The 19,019-nt window shown below is 54.6% G+C and overlaps 8 protein-coding genes across 8 annotated transcripts; 4 read left to right on the top strand and 4 right to left on the bottom strand.

The window, feature by feature from the left end:
• Positions 1 to 322: 322 nt before the first annotated feature.
• F5Z01DRAFT_156294 (P-loop containing nucleoside triphosphate hydrolase protein) lies at positions 323 to 1,720 on the top strand. The gene is made up of 3 exons (XM_046257763.1): positions 323 to 396; positions 520 to 969; positions 1,026 to 1,720. Exons 2-3 carry the CDS (start codon positions 687 to 689, stop codon positions 1,619 to 1,621), a joined length of 879 nt encoding a protein of 292 aa, XP_046117121.1. The 5' UTR covers positions 323 to 396; positions 520 to 686; the 3' UTR covers positions 1,622 to 1,720.
• Positions 1,720 to 3,638, bottom strand: F5Z01DRAFT_156183 (extracellular mutant protein 11-domain-containing protein). Its single transcript, XM_046257762.1, has one exon. The coding sequence runs from the start codon at positions 3,418 to 3,420 to the stop codon at positions 1,819 to 1,821; it is 1,602 nt and encodes a 533-aa protein (XP_046117120.1). The 5' UTR covers positions 3,421 to 3,638; the 3' UTR covers positions 1,720 to 1,818.
• Positions 3,639 to 4,604: 966 nt separating this feature from the next.
• Positions 4,605 to 8,150, top strand: F5Z01DRAFT_156084 (calcium-transporting ATPase). Its single transcript, XM_046257758.1, has 3 exons — positions 4,605 to 4,948; positions 5,001 to 7,376; positions 7,431 to 8,150. The coding sequence occupies exons 1-3, from the start codon at positions 4,694 to 4,696 to the stop codon at positions 8,043 to 8,045; spliced, it is 3,246 nt and encodes a 1,081-aa protein (XP_046117119.1). The 5' UTR covers positions 4,605 to 4,693; the 3' UTR covers positions 8,046 to 8,150.
• F5Z01DRAFT_156178 (uncharacterized protein) lies at positions 8,027 to 9,037 on the bottom strand. The gene has a single exon (XM_046257761.1). The coding sequence runs from the start codon at positions 8,913 to 8,915 to the stop codon at positions 8,256 to 8,258; it is 660 nt and encodes a 219-aa protein (XP_046117118.1). The 5' UTR covers positions 8,916 to 9,037; the 3' UTR covers positions 8,027 to 8,255.
• Positions 9,038 to 9,985, bottom strand: F5Z01DRAFT_156177 (uncharacterized protein). The gene is made up of 2 exons (XM_046257760.1): positions 9,869 to 9,985; positions 9,038 to 9,690 (listed from the first exon to the last, which is right to left on the bottom strand). Exon 2 carries the CDS (start codon positions 9,590 to 9,592, stop codon positions 9,161 to 9,163), a length of 432 nt encoding a protein of 143 aa, XP_046117117.1. The 5' UTR covers positions 9,593 to 9,690; positions 9,869 to 9,985; the 3' UTR covers positions 9,038 to 9,160.
• Positions 9,986 to 10,512: 527 nt separating this feature from the next.
• F5Z01DRAFT_637453 (uncharacterized protein) lies at positions 10,513 to 11,549 on the top strand (the record flags this gene model as incomplete). Its single annotated transcript, XM_046262284.1, has 4 exons — positions 10,513 to 10,531; positions 10,591 to 10,807; positions 10,864 to 11,266; positions 11,325 to 11,549. 4 exons carry the CDS (start codon positions 10,513 to 10,515, stop codon positions 11,547 to 11,549), a joined length of 864 nt encoding a protein of 287 aa, XP_046117116.1.
• Positions 11,550 to 11,818: 269 nt separating this feature from the next.
• Positions 11,819 to 12,828, top strand: F5Z01DRAFT_156113 (uncharacterized protein). Its single transcript, XM_046257759.1, has 2 exons — positions 11,819 to 12,388; positions 12,448 to 12,828. Exons 1-2 carry the CDS (start codon positions 12,087 to 12,089, stop codon positions 12,683 to 12,685), a joined length of 540 nt encoding a protein of 179 aa, XP_046117115.1. The 5' UTR covers positions 11,819 to 12,086; the 3' UTR covers positions 12,686 to 12,828.
• Positions 12,829 to 16,309: 3,481 nt separating this feature from the next.
• F5Z01DRAFT_155536 (kinase-like domain-containing protein) lies at positions 16,310 to 17,742 on the bottom strand. The gene is made up of 3 exons (XM_046257755.1): positions 16,827 to 17,742; positions 16,592 to 16,775; positions 16,310 to 16,538 (listed from the first exon to the last, which is right to left on the bottom strand). The coding sequence occupies exons 1-3, from the start codon at positions 17,638 to 17,640 to the stop codon at positions 16,463 to 16,465; spliced, it is 1,074 nt and encodes a 357-aa protein (XP_046117114.1). The 5' UTR covers positions 17,641 to 17,742; the 3' UTR covers positions 16,310 to 16,462.
• Positions 17,743 to 19,019: the final 1,277 nt, after the last annotated feature.

Below are 19,019 nucleotides of genomic sequence, written 5' to 3'. Positions count from 1 at the left end.
CTAACCCAGTTACCCAATTGACAGCGCTCATCAGTGCCGTCAGGGCCATCACATGCTCACAGCAGTCAAGCAGCTTCCATGTGAGCACATGAGCCCATGTGCCAGGTGCGGACACCTAGAATATCATAATCATGGCTCTTGTTTCAATACGACACACTCTGGACTTGCGACCACTGCGGCAGATGTAGGTGAGCCTTTGGAGACGACAACTTTTGCGGTGTCGCTATGCCTGACCACTGGCTGACCCAGGCTGTTGCCCTCACAGACCGTCAATGCTGAGATCAAGACAACTACAAGTGTTGATCAAACAATTAATAGGCCACTACCTTGCCTCTCTTTCTCTCAGCCGAGCAGATTAGGATCAGTGAGACGCTGTGTTACTAGCTTAGACTGTAGGTTAGTACACGTCCACGTAGACTGACTCCAGTCGACCACTCGTGCAATGTCAGAGCATGCCATGTCCTTTTTGCAATCTACCTCCAAGAGCCATTCATCAATCGCTTATTACTGTGTTGCTAGCTGAGGAAGTAATAGTAGTCGTGAGCCCCGACCGAATCCCCGGACTAGGACACCTCCGCCCATCGGCCAACCCCACACAGCAACCCCAACCTTCAAGTTCTCACCACAAGATGTAGCTCACGCTCCTCCCCACATCCCCTGAGGATGTCGTCCCACGTTCAACCACCATGGCCACCTTTGTAGACGACAAGACGCCCATCTGCGTCCCCTTCATCCTCGACCACCTCAAGTCACACCCCGCCTCCGGCAAACCCTTTGTCATTGGCCTCAATGGCATCCAGGGCGCTGGCAAGACCACCCTCGTCAGGGCGCTCGCCTCCGCTCTCGAGGCCCAGGGCGTGCCCACACTTGTCTGCAGCATCGACGACTTCTACCTCAACCACGAGGACCTAGTCGCTCTCGGGCGGAACAACGCGGACAATGCTCTGTGGCAGCATCGCGGGGAACCAGGTGCGTTCCTATCTGGACTTCAAAGTGTCGACGTCAAGCACTGACTTGGGACGCAGGCACCCACGATCTGCCACTCGCCAAGGCCTTCTTTGACAAGGTGATGAAGGGGGAACCCACAAAGCTGCCCGTGTACGACAAGTCAGCGTACGCAGGCCATGGCGATCGCGCCCCCGAGGCGCAGTGGAAACCCGTCAACCAGCCCGGCCAGCCCCCCATCAGGGCGGTGATCCTGGAGGGATGGTCCGTTGGTTTTCGCGCTTTGAGCGACGCCGAAGTCGAGGCCAAGTGGAAGGCCCCCAGCCGCACGCTGGGCATGCACAAGCTGGAGCACTTGCTCCTCATCAACGAGCAGTTAAGAAACTACGACGCGTTGACGGACCTCTTTGACGCCTTTATCCACATTGACGCCGAGGACCTGAACTTTGTGTACGCCTGGCGCACGCAGCAGGAGGAGCATCTGCGCCGAGACAAGGGGGACCCTAACGCGGGCATGTCGGTCGACGAGGTCGTCAGGTTCGTGGACGGCTATTTTCCCGCCTACGAGCTGTACACGGACGGCGTGAGGGCTGGGGTCCTGCCAGGGCAGCCGGGGAAGCAGCTGCGGATCGTAGTGGATGCAGACCGCAAGGTCAAGGAGGTTCATCGTCTGTGACTGAATTGATCTCAAGCAAGATATGGGCCCGTGCCAAAAGAACTCCACGCAGGACCTTGACCAAGCAAGTTAGCAAGCGAACCCCAGTGCACCAAGATAGTAGATACACATGGCCCTCCCGTCATTCATCATCATCATCGTCAAGGGGTATTTGTCTCCTCCAAGTGCGCGGTTGAAGAAAAGACCTCCATGGAAGGTCAGCCTCCTCCAACAACCCGTCGTCCGTCCTGCTTCATCTTAGCCAGCTTGCGATCAATCGCCTCACTGCGCTGGCGCACAGCCTCCTCGCGCTGCGCCGCCTCCTTCTCGAACCCGCTCACCATCTCCCGCTTCGCCCGTCGCGCATCGCGGAGCTTCTTCATCAGGTCGGCAAACTGGTCGACGAACCAGTCACCCGACTTTTCCCAGTCGTCCATGGATGTTGTGCAGAAGAAGGCCCGCTGGTCCTCGTCGCTCTTGGACTTGAGCTGTTCCAGGTTCTTGGTCAACTGGTCTGTTTCGCTGCCACCCTGCCCGTGGGAATGGGCGGCGGCTTGGGAGGGATCTTGGTCGAAGGGCTCCTTTTGCAGGTCAGCCCAGGACATGGAGCCGAGGACCTTATCGTCGTAGTCTGTCATGGGGCGGTTGCGCTTCCTGCTCTGGTGGTTGCTGAGATCCATCGTGGGCGGCGGCAGGGCACTTTCCAAGAGGTGATCCTTTGGAATCGTCCTGGCCTTGCTTTGCTTTGCTTTGGGTCTCGGGGTCTCATAGATATCCTCCTCATCCTCGTAGCCATCACTGTCCGGGCCTCCATCATCCGTCAAGTTGATCACCGTCCTCGGCTCCTGCTTCCGCACTGTTCGTCGGCTTTGCTTGGGTGCCGGTTCCTTTTCGTACGCAGAGGAATAGTTCCTGGAATGGTGATTCTTCTTGTGTGCTCTCTGCTCCTTTGCAACATTCACCTGTCTTATGGGTATCTCTGTCCTGGCCTGCGGTGGGGGCGGAGTCGTCGCGGGGCGATAGTGTTGTGTTGCGTGGTATGGTCGCCGTTCTGCCAAAGGCTCATTCCTAAACCCGTCCCCGACTTGCGAGGCCTCCAGACGCTGCTGAATGTGGGCAACAGCCATCTTCCCGCTTCCATCCGTGTGGAAGACAAAGCCACCATTTGCTGGCTTGGGAGCATGGTGATGCTTCTCTCCCCATTCAAGGCGCTCTGGGCGCTCTGGCTTGCTCTCGTTCTCGCGCCGGTTTGGTGCGGCCTGGAGTGGCTCGTCATGTTGCGACTGGACCCGAGCCTTGAAATTGTCTGCTTCCTCGTCTGGGCCAACCATCAACTCTGTCGTGTAGCCTGAAGCCAGACAATCATCCGGCAGCGAGTCCCCTGCAAAGATGGATTTTGTCTCGTCGTGCTCTTCTCTGTCAGCGACGGGTGCTGGCTCGGGGATCTGGGTATGCTGTGGTCGGAAGACTTGGGTGATCTGATCCATACGACCCAATGGGAGTTTCCTTGGAGGAGAGTCGGGCAAAGGCTGGACGACAACATTGCTGTTACCACCGCCCAAGGGCTTTCTGGGTGAATTCGCCGCTGGCTTTGGCCGTGCTGTACTCGTCGGCAGCCTTGCTAGAGCCGCGAGCTCTTTCTTTGTGGGCAGTGGGGCCTGCTGGTGATTGCCAACCTGTGGCGTGGCCGACCGGGCAGGCAACGCCTCAGATTTTGGAGCGCCGGCATTGTACTGTGCTTCGGCATCTGAGCTGATCCTGTTGAGGGAAAAGTGCAGCAGATTCTGGCTCCGTCTCTTCAGGCGCCCTGATTCACTCATGGCGACGACGGTGTGTCTGATGAGCCCAAGTGGAACATTTGAGAAGGGGAAGCAGTGAGGCCAGCCTGTGCGACGGATGGCTGTTTGGTTGTAAGGTCAACCGAAGCTCGCGATGCAACAATGAAAAGAACAATGAGGCTAAGCCAAGCTGCCAACGATGGGATAGCCTGATCCAGCTGCCTGACGCTGGCTGGTATCTGAGGGCTGAAAGTTGATGGCATGAGCTTGGGCCGGCGCGTCGCATGGCAGGCACGTGCGTGCTGTGACGCGCTATCACGTGACTACGCCCCAGCACCGGGTAGGACAGACGCAACTGATCGCCTGGGCAGCAGCAGCCTTTCATGGACATGAATTGAGCATCGCGACTTTGGTATCACTTTCGCCGCGGGATTCTCTGGGCACTTGCATAGTCCTGTCAAGTGAAGCCTTGTAGGAATCCTGTCGAACAGTGGCTACCAGGTACGCTTACAGAGTACGGAGTAGTCCAGCTCTGTCTCCAGGCATCGCTGGGGCGTCGATCAAGGGACTGTAGAAACCTAGGCAGTCCAGTATTCAATCTTGTTTTCTCGATTTGAAAACTTGCATGCTGAGTTTGAACACCCGAACTGCGAGAACCCCGGATTTCTCTTCTAGACTTCTTCTCCAGTCGAACTAATCCATAGCGCCCCAGATCAAAGTTGAGTGACATGCGTCTTGGCTGCCTAATATGGCCTGGCGGACCCGCCCAGTTTTCACGTCTCCCGCACGCCTTGACCCGATCGACACAACTTCTCAACTCCAATCCATTACGTCCATCTTTCCCAGGTCTCGCGTAATCATTCAGAGTCCTGGCGACTGGACCTGTCAAATGTTCTCGATGCGTTGCTCACCGGCCTTTCCCTATATGGGGAATAAGCATCATGTCCCACTACCTTATCCCACATAAACTCCTCATGTCCCGACCATGTGCGGCTTGGCTTCCACACTCAGCCGACTATTGTGAATCTTTCTTTTCTATGGCTCTTGCCGAAGAAGCCTTGGCCTTGAAAGAACCATCGACACAAAGACGATCAACCTACCGTTCTCCGCGGGCCCCGCGAGGTGACTCTTCATGACTATCTGAGGCGGCGCTGCTGTTAAGTTTGCCACTACTCGAAACCGTTTAAATGGCGACATTGTAGCCATAGCTGTTGCCCTCTGATACTAGTTGGCCGTCGACTATACCTCCCGGATATCGGTTCCCCTTTCCATCTGATTAGAATCTCCTCTCTTGGTCTTCTCACCACCCTCGACCATGAAGGGAAAGACAGCATCGGAAGATGTGGCTGCCCACGTCTCGGGCCAGTCCAACGAGCCAATTTCTCGACCAGCGCACAGCCTGGCCACCGATGAGGTAGCTGTCGAGCTCGATACCAACCAGACTCAGGGTCTCAGCACCGAAGAGGCGGCTCAGCGTCTGCACAAGTATGGCCCCAACAACCTGGGCCAAGAGAAGGGTGTCAGCGCTGTGGCCATCTTCATGCAGCAGATCTTCAACTCAATGACATTGGTATGTTTGAGCTCTCCTACTTTGATATCGCCAGGGACACTGACATTCTTAGGTCCTGCTCCTTGCCCTCGCTGCTAGTTTCGTGATCAAGGCCTGGATTGAAGGTGGTGTCTTGGGCGGCATGATCCTCCTCAACATCGTCATCGGCTTCTACCAAGACCTCCAGGCTCAACGGACCATTGCCTCTCTGAGCTCCCTGAACTCGCCTTCCGCCCGTGTCGTCCGCGAGGGTCACAGCGAGACGGTCGATGCCGAGACACTCGTCCCTGGCGACATTGTGGAATTGAAGACCGGAGATGTGGTGCCTGCCGATGCCCGCATCATCGAGTGCGTCAACCTCGAAGCTGACGAAGCAGCCCTGACTGGCGAGTCTGTCCCTGTACGCAAAGACCCGGCGCTGGTCTTTGGTGGTGGAGGTGGTGCCGACAGTGACAGCGAGTCTGACGATGTCGGGCCTGGCGATCGTCTCAACGTGGTCTTCAGCTCTACTACCATCACCAAGGGCCGTGGCAAGGCCATTGTGTTCGCTACCGGCATGTACACAGAAATCGGTGCCATAGCGGCGGCGCTTCGTGCCCAAGGCAACAAGCGCAAGCTCACCAAGGATGAGGACGGCAAGTCCTCGACAAAGGACTACATTTTCTTTGCTCTTGGCAAAGTTTGGGACGCAATTGGCGAGTTCCTTGGGCTCAATGTCGGGACACCTCTACAGCGCAAGCTCTCTGGTCTGTTCTTGACTATCTTTGGCATCGCTGTTCTATGTGCCATCATCGTCATGGCTGCCAACGAGTTCTCGAGCCGGACAGACGTCATCATCTATGCCATCACCACCGCTATCGGCACTCTACCTGTCACCCTGATCTTGGTTCTTACCATCACCATGGCAGCGGGTACCAAGGTCATGATCGACCGCCACGTCCTCGTTCGCAACATGAGATCTCTGGAGGCCTTGGGCGGAGTCACAAATATCTGCTCTGATAAGACTGGCACGCTCACCCAAGGGAAAATGGTCGCCCGCATGGCGTGGATGCCAGCTCATGGCACTTACAGCCTCGGGGTCACCAACGAGCCGTACAATCCTGAAATTGCGGACCTCACTTTTATGCCTGGCCTGCCAAAGGACATGACCGACGGCGATGTCGGTAAGGGCATCAAGGCACTCGAAGAGGAAGAAGCCCATTCGCCTCTTAGAAACTTCCTCGATGTCGCACAGCTCGCCAACCTGGCTACTGTGAAGCGCGCCGTGTCCGACGAAGATGGTGCTTCCTGGAACGTGAACGGCGATCCCACCGAAATTGCTATTCAAGTCTTTGCCGCTCGCTTTGGCCGCAATCAGGACGTGAAGCCTTCATTTGATGACGCAGCGTGGAAGCAGCTGGTTGAGTTCCCATTCGACTCGAGTATTAAGAAGATGTCGGTTCTCTGCCGGAAAAAACACAGCGGAGACGCCATGGTTTTCACCAAAGGCGCCGTTGAGCGCGTCCTTGAGAGTTGTGATAAGGTTGCTGCTGCTGACGGTACCTCGATCGAGGGCATGTCAGACAAGGTCAGGGCACAAGTCATTGCCAACATGGAAGCCTTTGCTCGTCGCGGCCTGCGTGTGCTGGCATTCGCCAGTCGTGCATCACCGCGCGCTGTGACCGAGAACGAGGTTCGCCTTGGGTCCTTGAAGCGCGAGGAATTTGAAGATGACATGGTTTTCCGTGGTCTCGTCGGCATCTATGATCCTCCTCGGCCGGAGACTCGACCCAGCGTCTTCAAGTGTCACCAAGCAGGCATTGCTGTCCATATGCTCACGGGTGATCATCCCGAGACAGCGCGCACCATTGCTATCGAGGTGGGCATCCTGCCTAGCCGCATGGATCTTCTCCGCGCCGACATTGCCAAGCAGATTGTCATGACCGCTCATGACTTTGACAAGCTGTCGGACGAGGAGGTCGATCAACTGCCTCAGTTGCCCTTGGTCGTCGCCCGCTGTGCCCCGTCCACAAAGGTCCGCATGATCGACGCGCTACATCGCCGTGGACGCTATGTGGCCATGACTGGCGACGGCGTGAACGACAGCCCCAGTCTTCATCGCGCGGACGTTGGCATCGCCATGGGTCTCAACGGCAGTGACGTGGCCAAGTCGGCCTCGGACATTGTGCTAAGCGACGACAACTTTGCCAGTATCCTGAACGCCGTCGAAGAGGGACGACGAATCTTTGACAATATCCAAAAATTCATGTTGCATGTCTTGGCGGCCAATGTTGGTTTCGTCACGGCTCTGCTGATAGGTCTTGCCTACAAGGACTCGACGGGCGTGTCCGTCTTCCAAATGACGCCGATTGAGATTCTCTTCATGCTGCTCGTTGGTGGAACCTTTACCGAGACTGGCCTTGGGTTTGAGGGCGCCTCGCCTGATATTCTGCGGCGCCCCCCTCAAAGTGTAAGTGCTTGCTGCCGAGTTCTCTAATCTTCGGTATAATCTAACGCTGTGTAGCTCAAGCATGGCGTCTTCACGCCCGAGTTCCTCCTCGATCTCGTCGTCTACGGCGTCCTCATGGCGGTCTGCACAATCTGCACCTTTGTCGCCGTCATGTTCGGCATCTGGGACGGCAACTTTGGCGAAAACTGCAACATTGAATCGGGACCAACCTGCGAGGGCGTCTTCCGCGCCCGCTCCACCTGCTTCACCGTCTTCACGTGGATCTTTCTGTTCTTCGCATGGGTCCTGTGTGATGCGCGCCGGTCCTTCTTTGACGGCATGATCCACGATACCAAGAACTGGGCGCACCGTCTCTGGCGCAACCCGTTCCTCTTCTGGTCCATTGTGGGCGGTATCCTCATTATCGTCCCGACCCTGTACATCCCGACCCTCAACACCTACGTGTTCCTCCATGTGGGGATCGATCTGGAGTGGACAGTGGTGTTTGCGGCCTTCTTCTTCTTCGTCGCGTCGTGCGAGTCGTGGAAGTGGGCGAAGCGAGTGTATCTCCGCCGCAACAACCTCATGCTGCGCAAGGGTGAGGAGCTGGGCGAGGAGGATCTGGAGGCGAAGGTGTTTGACAAGTTCTTTCTGGGTGAGGGTGAGGGCGAGAACAAGAGCGAAAAGTGAGCATCATCTTGTGAAAGGCGATTGCATTTACACTAGACATAGAGGTCAGCATCTGCATGGCGATTTTGGTATGAACTTTGGGTAAGGTAGAGTAAAAGAGGAGTAAGTCGATTTCAAACATGAATGTACATAGGCGACATTGACTTTCAATATGCACCCAGGAGTTGAGTTTTCTGTACGAGACTAATAGCCTTGAGCTCGACATACACCTTAGTCAACTCTAGAGTCCTCCACTGCGACGGCGGAAGCATCGCTGTTCTTCCTCTCGAGCTGGTAATCCTCAAATTTATTGCCTCCATAGCAGTACATGAAGATATTCGGGTGCTTCTGATACGTCTGGCCGCCGCCCTGGGATATCCAACCACAATCATAGATCAGTACCCCTTCGTTGTTTGTAAAGTCCTCGCCTTCGTCTTCGTCTTCGTCTTCAGCTTCGGCAGCACGACTTGCCTCACCCGCGTCATCCATATAGGGTTCAGGCTCGATGTATACCTTGGGTAGCCCTGACCCATAGAGATAAGCCGCTAGACCGTCCACAAAGTCTTCTTTTGTAATTCCACCCTCTCTCTCCAGCACGATATTAGGTTCATTGTCCGGGTGGCAGCAGCAGCAGCCGAGGCTGTGCAAGGTGTCAAAGAGCAAGACGTTGGCTTTTTCGACCGGCGGGTCGGTCAAGTACTTGTCGATGCTATCATCGGCTGAGATGTCTTTTCGCATCTGCTCAAAGACATTACGCCAGTGTGTTTGGAAGCGTGCGGGTTCCTTCTCGTCAAAGGCCGGACTGCTAGGGTATGCTTTGCGGACAGCGTCGAGGACGTGAGTGGTAAGTGGCCGCCAGCGTATCTTTCCGTGGTCTTCACCATATTGCATGGTCTAATCAGCTGATGACTGGGCTTCCTCGACGGGAGTATCTGGGCGGCTGTCCTGGCTTGGTTTGGGCGGATTTGTCGTAAAGAGTCGGACGCTGGACATCGAATCTGCGTACACGACATCTTTCTTGTGGAATCGAGTCACCCTTGGGTAAGACCTGGGCTGAATTGGCTGGCATTTGGTTGTCAATCTGGTCGTGAAGCGGCGGTTTGGCGTCAAGCTTCTGAAAGAAGTGCGACTTGAGATCAAGGACGTGGCGGCACGCTGTTGACTCGCCGTACATCGGCAAAGCACGCACATCGTGTTGAGCGCAAACAGAACAATCTTACACGTTGAAGTCCAGACAGGAGAATGAGGCGAGTAGGCGAGGAGGCAATGAGGACAAACAAGGCTGGCGCTCTGCCTAAGGTATCTAAGAAGACAGGCTTGCCTGAGGCAGCTGCGCCTCGTATTGTGATGTTGCACAGGTTACACATTGAGTCGATGAGAGGAGCGTGCGACTCTCTAGAGGGGAGGGGAGGTTCAAAGTTGTTACCGGTCTGCAGCGTGTAAAAAAAAGGAATAGTATCGTATCTGCATGTGTGTTCTTGAGCAGTTGTTTTTCCAATACAAATACATCTTGCCATTAGTGTCATCAGCGTGCCTGAACAAGGTTTAGATGATAGCATTAAATTCATGAAACTCGGCAACGGACACACAGAAACCCTCTTGTACTATTATACCTTGTGACTTCATTATACAAAGCTCTCAGCCACCGAATGATTTTTCTCATCAACTAATATTGGCAGGTCAGCGACCGATAGGGGAGGGTAGATGGAGCTACAGGGTAGGCTCATAGACTTGGAGTCAACTGAGCTGCATTCGAGATGTACAGACAAATAGGCTATAGGCTATAGCCTCCAAATATGCTTGCTTCCCCACCATGCGCCATTCTTTAAGTCGGGCGGTCTCACCTCAATACGGACCCCTCAAAGGTCACCTGCCACAGCAACATGCCCGATCCGAACAGTGGCATGTTTTCCTGCGTGAACAGGGGCGGTTCGGAGGGGGTCGTGTGACGCACGTCAGCTTTGCAAGGGCGTCCTACCAACCCGCGAGACACGCTGAGCCGCCTGGACGATGATGAGGGGTGACGCACAGTCTCAAGCTCTCAGCAAGCTAGGCGACGATGCTCTCGACAATGGACGCGAGTTGATCAAGGCTGAGGTTGTCGTGCTGTGCGACAAGGTGTTGTGAGAGGAAAACACTAGCGAATAGAGAGCAATCAATGCCAGGCACACATCTGTCATGGGCATGAGTCTGGAGTCTGGACTGGACTCACATTTGCTCCGGGCTGCAGTCTCATAATGCCAAGTTCCAGCTGCAGGCACCTTGTTAATTGAGGACGGGGCCCCGCTTCTGCCCACCGGCCGCTGCTGGCACTGGCACTCACACCACCAGTGACCTCAGAGGCCCAGAGGCTCAGCTCAGCATTCATCTTGTTAAACGCCATCCGTGAGCTGCTGCCTCTCGCCTTCAACTTGCTTCCCTTTCCAACCTCGCACATATTCTTCCTGCAATAGTTCTTCGAGTTTTAGCTCACTGCAATACCGCCAACATGACCGACTGGAACAGACGTAGGTCTCGATTGATTTCGTGGGCGCATTCACGAATCACGACATGCTGACATGCGCAGACAACCCCTTCAGCAAGAGGGAGAACCACAGCGCGACGTCTGTGACCATCTACAAGGTCCTCACCATTCTCACCTGGCTTCTTTCCCTCGTCGTTTCGGTATACTACACAATCCACGCTCCCCACGATGGCTTCACCATCCGCAAGCGCATCTGGGATCAGAACTCCCTCTATCCCAGCGCTTTCACAATGAACTCGGTGATTGCATCCATCTACTGGTACCATTCCCGAAGGCCCGTCTATCCTCCTAGGTTCATACTGACCACGCTCCCAGGATCATCCTCTTCATCTTCCAGGCTGGCTACATTGGCCACCTCTTCTCGTCCAACGCCGACCATGTCCACGCAGCCGCCAGCGTGGGCAGCCACTTCATCATGAACAACCTGTTCCACTTCGCCTTTGTCATGCTCTTCGTCCGCTCCCACTTCCACTGGGCTGAGGTGATCCTGGTCCTCAACTTCCTCAACCTGACCTCGCTGTACTTCCGCCACAACACGTACCCGCGCTTCATCCACACACCCGTCGTGTCCATGCCCCTGGCCTGGACCTATGTTGCGCTGCACTGGAACGGCGCATTGATGGTCCCCAACCCGACCAGCCTCGTGGCCCGCATCTTTGGCAACATCTTCATCTGGGGCATCCTGGCCTACGGCAGCTTCTACATTGTGGCGTTCAAGGTAAAGCAGACATGGACCGTTCTTGACATTGACCTGCTGGCTGACCCGTCTGCGCTAGGACTACACGATGGGCTTCTCCCTCAGTGTTCTGGCGGCCGCCATTGGTGTCTCGCAGTTCCTCCGCCAGGTTATCGCCCTGCAGTGGATCTTCGCCTTTGTCATCATGGCTGTGCTGTTCATTGCCACCGTCGTCGTCGCCGTTCCCGCTTGGACCGGTCGCGAGATCAAGTGGAAGCGCTCCTCCGACGAGGACGAGCGCGCCCCTCTGCTCAACGAGCCTTAAGCGACGGTACTTACACGGTCACTCACACCCGGCGCCCGCGTCACCAGGACGCGCCAGTCCTTACCATGAAAATCTTTGCTATGAAATCTTGCCTTACCAGCACTTGCACTCATTGATTCGGCCTGCAGGAGTTCATTGTTTAGGAGTTGCCCTCATTTTGATTTGCACTCATGAAAGTGGTTTGTGTTTGATTTCTCGGTTTGCGTCGGAACAGTCTGAAACAGCGAAGGAAGCACGGAATGTAGGACCTTTTGCTCCGATCTTGTCAAACATTACCTCGTTAGCTAATGCAGTCGAAATAAAAGGCTGCGCATCCTTGCTAAAGCCATTCATAGATGGGGCTTTGACAGCGCAATACGTACCAATCTATAACTTGTTGAAGAACCCCAAAGCAAGCTTGCGTCATTGTGGACCTCATTCGGAAGTCGGTTTTATCGATAAGTGGCCCATCGCGGCCGCATAAGCGCGTGTCGCGCTCAAGTGGATCTTTATCTCCCGACTTCACAAGTTCACTGACAGACAGACGCTCATCATGCAATGTCGACAGCACTGGCCAAGCAGTTAGCTACGTTTCTTCATCCCTGCGGCGTTGGGATAGATATTTGCCAGATCAGTCGAATCTTCCAGATTGTCGGCAAAAGCCCGCAGCATACAGACAGGTTCATCTCTCGAGTCTTTGCAAAAGATGATCCCACCATCCACGTAGTGCGGCAAAAGATACATGAGACTTTGCGGTCCAAGCCAGAATGGCAGCTAGACGCTGCCAACAGCAATGGACATGAAATGCTGAGCCAACAACATCCAGAGCTGTGGGCGGGTGCTCGGTTCCTGGCATCACGGTGAGTAACTCAGTGCGCAAAAAGGGGGTCGTGTAAGACAAGCTGACCTCTGTTTCCAGATTTGCGGCAAAGGAGGCTGCCATCAAGGCCCACTCGCACAGAAAGTTGACCTTTCATGATATATCGATACTGAAGGCTCAAGAGGGAGAGGAGCGACTGGGCGGGCGAGCACCATACGCGAGGATAAAGGCTGCTTCGGGGGATGAGAAGGACTCGACAGCGCTGATTTCCATATCCCACGATGGGGACTATGCAGTAGCTGTATGTGTCGCGGAAAAGGCCGCCAGCCGCGAGTGATCAGACTTGCCCAATGTGTAGATGGTTGGCTGTACATGGGGTACCATTCTGGTACTTGGGAAGAAAAGAATCCGCGAACAATGGTACATGACATGTGCGCTCCAGGGGAGCAAGGGATACACTGGTATAGGAGACTCCAGTCCCCAAAAACGCCTACCAAGGACCATAAACAACTGGCACCCCTTCAGCTACAGCAGCCTCAGATGACTTCAAGGAGATGGGATTACGTGTTGAGTACTGAAGATTTTTCTGCCCTTGGAAGACGATGCAACAATTCAGCAAGTCATGAGAGCGAGCAGGGATCAGATGCTGGTACTCAGACTGTATCACTGCCTGCGTGGAGGCGCTCAGGCATCTGCCACCTCCACAGCGTTTGTATCACCCTGTCGTCAGTGCTCACCTAGCAGGCTGCTGAGTGCTGCCGCTCATGAGCCATCCGATCTTCAGCACCGCCAGTAGCTTCTAGCAACATTAGAAGGGCTTGAGCCCTCGATCAATCACAAAGAGCTGTTTTCACTATTCTGCTTCTCTCATGTAGTGCTTTCCTTTCTTACCCCTCCAAATTATTCTCAAAACTCCATCCCCACACCACACTGCTGCTTCACCTGTCATCCACACCCATACCCGCGACACTCAACAGTATTGCTGAAAACAAGCCTACAGAAACATACCCTTTCTCTTGAATGCCGGCGATGTCTTTCTCAGATCATCGTCGGCATTCATTTCTTCATGGTCTGTTGACATCGCAAGCCCTTTGACGAATGCGCCACCACTGACTCTCCACTAGATGGGCCCATCCGATAAGCATCATCTATAAACCAATGTTGCAAAAGAATCAAATGTGGACAGAGCTTCACGACCACGCACGGCAGGGCCTCTAGAGCTATTGCTTGTTCTCCCGTCCTGAGAAGTATGCTTGTCGCCCCCTGCCTCCACAATCAGCGTGACTAACCTGCCAAAGCTCCGACTACCTCTTGAGACAGACAACTCGCAACACTCTCCTGGCGCCAGCACGCTCCATTCTGTGATGAACCACCAGTGATGCTGGCGAGCAGTAAGGGCAGCTTCTCATTCGAGTTGTTGCCTGAGCTCGGTGAAGTTAGGACCCGACCTTTGTCGGTGTGAATGACGACATACCTTGACTTCCGTCGATGCGTATCGAGATAGGCATCTACCTCGACTATTCGATAGATGGCCCGATGTGACAAAAGGCTCACAAAAGGGAACCAAACGCCACCGTTGATTACGCAGCCTCGGGGTAGCCAGCTTTGTTGAGGAGGCGAGGGGAGTGTTTCAATCTCGCCGAGTCACTAAGCTGGTCTTTTTCACTCACTCTATTAGAGATTCACTCCCAAAACCCCTACCTACCCTGCTATATCACGAGTGCTTCCACATCACCTCGCAGAGCCACGAGAGCTCGAAAGCCTCTCACTTCATCATCCCGTGGACGCTACAAACGTCCTTATCTTCCTTCCTCGGTTTCGACTCTTACTGGCTGGCACACCGTTGCCGACTGACACTCTCTCTACGATTCTCAGAATTGCCGACACTCATTCAACCGTTCTGGTGCATCAACCCCCAGCCTCCTTGAACGCTCACCCAGCAGTCTACGATGGACAGATTCACATCGCCCCGGTACTATCAGATAACAGGTCTTGCTTCGCAGTGTCTTCATACGTGACCACATCGAGTTCCAAAGTCCTTGATTCCGCGTGCATCGCTCACATGGGCTTGTCACAGACCAAGGAAATGTCTCCTACGTGTTGCCTCCGAGGCGCATGTCTTTCTTACCACCTCTACCAAAGATTCGGTTGGCCCTGTCAATTGAGATGTCATTGTTCTGGGCTGTCGATACGTCGTTTGAGACACGCACGCAGCTGCCGCGGTCATCACCGCCACCTGCTCTCGTGGTACAAGCATCTTGTCGAACAGACCAGAAATCCCGACAGAGTCCGGGCATCAACTACTGTGTTGTCCGAGGTAACAAGTCCAGAGTCAGTTCTTGATGGCGACTTGAGCAGTGTTACATGTCTTTGTTTCACTCGCCAACCACAACGTCAAGAAGAGTCCTCTGCCGACTCAGTGTCATGGTTGCCAGCATGGATTGTTGGCATGATGTCAATGATTGAATACTGGCGCCTGCTCTTTCAAATTCGCTGTCGATGGCGCAGTTGGACTCGGCATATCATTGCCGTGGCCTGGTGCATGGACAGGCAGCATGATGGCAGCCCCTGATAATGGCTCAGATCCACTAATCATCAACAAAAGGCGTCAAGATTACTCACAGCAGACTGTCCGACATGCATCACGCATCTCTTGGCAGCCCAGAGACCCTCATCAAAGGGGTCCACGTCACTCCATACACCATCTGGCACCTTGACATCGACCCCTCTGTCCCCTGAGCACGACAGTGAACAGTCTCTGCTCGGTGGGCATGTTCCGAGCTTGAATGGCCAACCCCTTCGGCTTGCTAAACAAAGTTCATCCAGCCGCAAGAAATTCACCGTCTCTGACCACAACACGGTCGGAGACGACTTCTTGTCCGCCAATGTCATTGGCATCAACAGTCCTGATCACTGCAAGGTTGGCACCAGTGCTGCCTGCGGACCAAGTATCATGGAATTCCGATTTTGAGAAGTCTTGCACTCAACTTCAGCCCACCGCTTACCTTCAATGCTTGTTGATGCTTCGGCACACTCACGCTGACAAGCATTATCGACAAACGACGATGCAGTGGCCTACGAATTGGCAGTCAGTCAAGACGACAAAGGAAATTATTCTAGAGGAATCTTCGACTCTTCCCTTGTCAGACTGACCCGACTGTCTAGAACGACACACGTCAACACGATTCGATGTGGTCAAACTTTGGACAGTGCTCCTGATGAGCCTGGGCCCTGCCGCACAGTTGCATGCCAACTCCAGACAACAGCCGGCCTTCCTCAGACCACGAGGATCCTTGTGCGTTGCTGTTCATCTTTGAACATGGACTATGCGTTTTACTCTGAGATGCCTTTTGTCGATCTGTCGGCGAGACTTGGCTCGCGGGCTCGAGGGGGACAAACTAATGGAGTGACCTCAGACAGATGATACACGGCAGTGCTTCACCACCTGGAATCGGGGACTTGGCTTGATGGAAGACGCGACGATGCAACTGCGAAGGTTCTGCTATCAGGGCAATGTGATTTTCAGACTGTGATTGGTAACGAGGGTGGAGGATGGGCGGTGGCAGGGTGCCATTTTTGGAGGTTCCATAGGCTCGTGACGGACTCTGGCTGGATCTAATCTGAATGAACCTTATATTCACATCAGTTGTCCTTATGGAACCGCACTGACAATGATTCTTACCCATCCCCCTCACCATATTCTCCCGGGCCCTGGTACAGGACCTCCCTTGGTGCTTTCGATCCGATATTTGCGGAAGCTTAATCATTAGAAATTCGTTGCACCCATATACGGCGAGCACGCTGGCCATCACTTCTGGCAAAACAAGTTTGGGACATAGAAGTTGGAAAGGCCAATTCTTCTCGTATATGATTTGTCCCCACAGCAAGTATGTATGCACCCTCAAGGCTGTTCACCAATGAACTAATGTTAATAAAAAAAAGAAGAATGGAAACAACAAAGACAAAAGACAATGCCCCCTTCCCATCTCCAAACGCCGGACCCTTGCGTGATCGACTCTCCCGCGAGGCCTCAGGTGGTGCGTGCCGTCGTGGGGAGAAGCGTGCATCGTTTTTCTCGGGGTTGATTGATCTCATGACATTATTCCTGTATGTTTCATTGCCCGTTGTACTGTTCGTCCATGCCGGCACCGCCCGTCTCGATGTTGTGGTAGTCCAGAATCTCGGAGTACCTGGAAATGTGGTCAGTCATCGTCATCCCTCCGCATCCAGGCCGTGGACCTACATCATGATCTTCCAAGTGTCGACTGGCAAGTCAGCGTCGTTAAAGCTCCAGTCGAATTTCTCCTCGGCGACAGGCTCGTCGGTGGGGTCATGGTAGGGTGCGAGGTACTCGTGGGCAAGGGCATCGCCTGCTGTTATGCGCTTCTTAGGGTCAAAGACGAGCATGCGCTCAAGCAGATCGATTGCTGTCATGGTCAGCTATGAAAGTCCCTCATTGGGAGGGGCAAGGTACTCACAAGCAGGGTCAGCGTTCTTGAACTTGTTCTTGAGGGGCTGGCGCTCGCGCTTGGGCAGCGACTTGACGAAGCGCAGAGTGTTCTCGCTGGCGATTGTGTTGATCACGTCATCAGGAGGCGTGCCCAGCAGCTCAGTGATAATGGAGAACTGATTCACGTGGTCCTTGCCCGGGAAGAGGGGCTTGCCATCAAGCATCTCGGCGAAAATGCAGCCGGCACTCCAAATGTCCACCTCGACATCGTACTTTTGCCACGTCAACATGATCTCGGGGGCACGGTAGTATCGCGTAGAGACGTAGCCGGTCATCTGAGGATCTTGGATACGCGCCAGGCCAAAGTCGCAGATTTTGAGATCGCAGTTCTCGTTGACGAGGATGTTGCTAGGCTTGAGGTCACGGTGGACGACGCCAGCGGAGTGGACGTATTTGAGACCGCGCATGATCTGGTACAGGAAGTACTGGATGAACTGCTTTTCGAGGGGTCGCGAGGTGAGCAGGCGATGCAGATCGGTACCGAGGAGCTCTGTGACGAAGTACAAGTCTTCGAGCGGGGAGATGAAGATGTCGCTGAGAGAGATGATGTTTTCGTGGCGGAGATGCTTGAGGAGCTTGAGTTCGCGGTATGTGCGCTTAGCGAGGACTGGGGTGGAAAAGGGCTTCATGATCTTCTTGACGGCGACATTCTGGTTCGTGAGCTGGTCGCGGGCTGAGCAGACGAGACCGAAGGCGCCCATGCCCACAGGTTGCAGGTCCGAATACCGTGACGTGATCTCAAACGTCGTGCCAAAGATCTGGGCACGCACGAATTCGGCCATCTTGGAGGGTCGTCGGATATATCGGTCTGGGGAGAGATAGTGTCTATCGAAGGAAGCGTTGGGCTATTCAATCTTGTCGAGGAGCGTGTCTTGTGCGGTGTTCTTGGCACGATTCCTCTTGAGGTTGGTCTGCTCGTTCGATGTATGGCGAGGCAGTGTCTGACAGGATGGAGCTCAAACTCGGACACAAGCGGCTCGTGTTGTTCAAGTTGCCGACAGAGCGGGGTAAACCTGCTGTTGGAATGGGAGGACGGGCACCGGTCGGGGTTCTGCAGTCAGGAGCGGGAGGTCAGCGGCAGTCCTGAGCTTAAATATGTGCGAGTGAAATAGTGAATTCAGGGTTGGGGAAGCTGTGGTCCGTTGGAAGAAAAGCCTGTGGTGGTGGTCAAGGTTTGGTCTGGTCTGCGCCGCGCGCTGAATGAGGGGCCATCTGGCCCAGGGTAGCGATGACGACACAGGAACCAAAGACAAAACTGCACTCTCGAACCCCCGACGACTGGACTCTAAGGAAAAGTACCTCGCTTCACCCTGTAACGTCCCTGCTACTATGCGCGGTGGTGGGTCGCTCAAAGGACGCAAGGTATGCGCTGCTGTTTGTTGGATTTGTCCCTGCGTGCAGCACCAAGCCGTCATGCGCCCGTGCGGTGCGCAGTTTTACCTTCTGGGGATTGCTGAGGCGGATCCAGTCGCTCCATGTCCAGTCTTTGTTAGATAGACCGACTTGAGCGGCAGGCAGCTTGCCGTGACAACAGGAACGCTGCTGGGCTGGACCCTCCTGCGGAGCCCTGCTGGAGGTGCCAGGCTTTGCTAGTCGCCGTGCAGCAGCAGTCAAGCTCACCCAGCGTGCCCCTCATTGCGTTCCAAGTGGTGCCAGTGTCTCCAGTGGTCGGGTGGTCCAGTCTTCGTTCTCACAACTCCCCTCCAGTCCTTGGTGGTCCAAGGGGGGGAAAAAAAAAACTCACCAAGATATAGAACGCGAGTTCGATGCGTCGTCGCGAACAGTGACAGTTCGAGGTTGGGCGGTATACGAGAGGAAGAGTGGGCGAATGCGCGCTCCTTTGACAATCGTGTTGACGGTCGTCGATTGCTGTCGGTTGGCGGGAGGAGTTCTAGAACCCTGTACGTGCGTGCGTGCGTTGACTGGCTGACTGACTACCACTGCTGCTGGGCGGAAGAGACAAGACGAGGCACAAGCTACGCGATTGTATGTGAATAGTTTACGTAGATGTTGCGCAGAGAGGAAGAAGGGGAGCGAAAGACAGACAGGCGGACGAGGTGAGTGAGGGGACGTGCGTGCCCTGGCTCACGCATTTCTCGACCGCTGTCGGTCGTTGTCCATTCTCATCCTTTTTCTTGCCTCCCCAAGATCGATCGAGATT

Source organism: Emericellopsis atlantica (assembly GCF_019669845.1).
Source record: "Emericellopsis atlantica unplaced genomic scaffold F5Z01scaffold_17, whole genome shotgun sequence".
NCBI classification, from domain to species: Eukaryota; Fungi; Ascomycota; class Sordariomycetes; order Hypocreales; family Bionectriaceae; genus Emericellopsis; species Emericellopsis atlantica.
The sequence above is the reverse complement of the archived record's forward strand: the minus strand, read 5'-3'. Positions and strand labels throughout refer to the sequence as shown.

Excerpts from the sequence above, each read along its gene's own strand:
- F5Z01DRAFT_156183 (XM_046257762.1), bottom strand. The coding sequence starts at position 3,420 with ATGAGTGAATCAGGGCGCCTGAAGAGACGGAGCCAGAATCTGCTGCAC.
- F5Z01DRAFT_156084 (XM_046257758.1), top strand. The coding sequence starts at position 4,694 with ATGAAGGGAAAGACAGCATCGGAAGATGTGGCTGCCCACGTCTCGGGC. Across the intron at positions 4,949-5,000 it reads TCTTCAACTCAATGACATTG|GTCCTGCTCCTTGCCCTCGC; the intron begins GTATGTTTGAGC and ends TGACATTCTTAG. Across the intron at positions 7,377-7,430 it reads TGCGGCGCCCCCCTCAAAGT|CTCAAGCATGGCGTCTTCAC; the intron begins GTAAGTGCTTGC and ends AACGCTGTGTAG.
- F5Z01DRAFT_156177 (XM_046257760.1), bottom strand. The coding sequence starts at position 9,592 with ATGAATTTAATGCTATCATCTAAACCTTGTTCAGGCACGCTGATGACA.
- F5Z01DRAFT_156113 (XM_046257759.1), top strand. The coding sequence starts at position 12,087 with ATGTCGACAGCACTGGCCAAGCAGTTAGCTACGTTTCTTCATCCCTGC. Across the intron at positions 12,389-12,447 it reads GCTCGGTTCCTGGCATCACG|ATTTGCGGCAAAGGAGGCTG; the intron begins GTGAGTAACTCA and ends CTCTGTTTCCAG.
- F5Z01DRAFT_156294 (XM_046257763.1), top strand. The coding sequence starts at position 687 with ATGGCCACCTTTGTAGACGACAAGACGCCCATCTGCGTCCCCTTCATC. Across the intron at positions 970-1,025 it reads GCAGCATCGCGGGGAACCAG|GCACCCACGATCTGCCACTC; the intron begins GTGCGTTCCTAT and ends CTTGGGACGCAG.
- F5Z01DRAFT_155536 (XM_046257755.1), bottom strand. The coding sequence starts at position 17,640 with ATGGCCGAATTCGTGCGTGCCCAGATCTTTGGCACGACGTTTGAGATC. Across the intron at positions 16,776-16,826 it reads CAAGAACGCTGACCCTGCTT|CAATCGATCTGCTTGAGCGC; the intron begins GTGAGTACCTTG and ends TGACCATGACAG. Across the intron at positions 16,539-16,591 it reads GACACTTGGAAGATCATGAT|GTACTCCGAGATTCTGGACT; the intron begins GTAGGTCCACGG and ends CCACATTTCCAG.
- F5Z01DRAFT_156178 (XM_046257761.1), bottom strand. The coding sequence starts at position 8,915 with ATGCAATATGGTGAAGACCACGGAAAGATACGCTGGCGGCCACTTACC.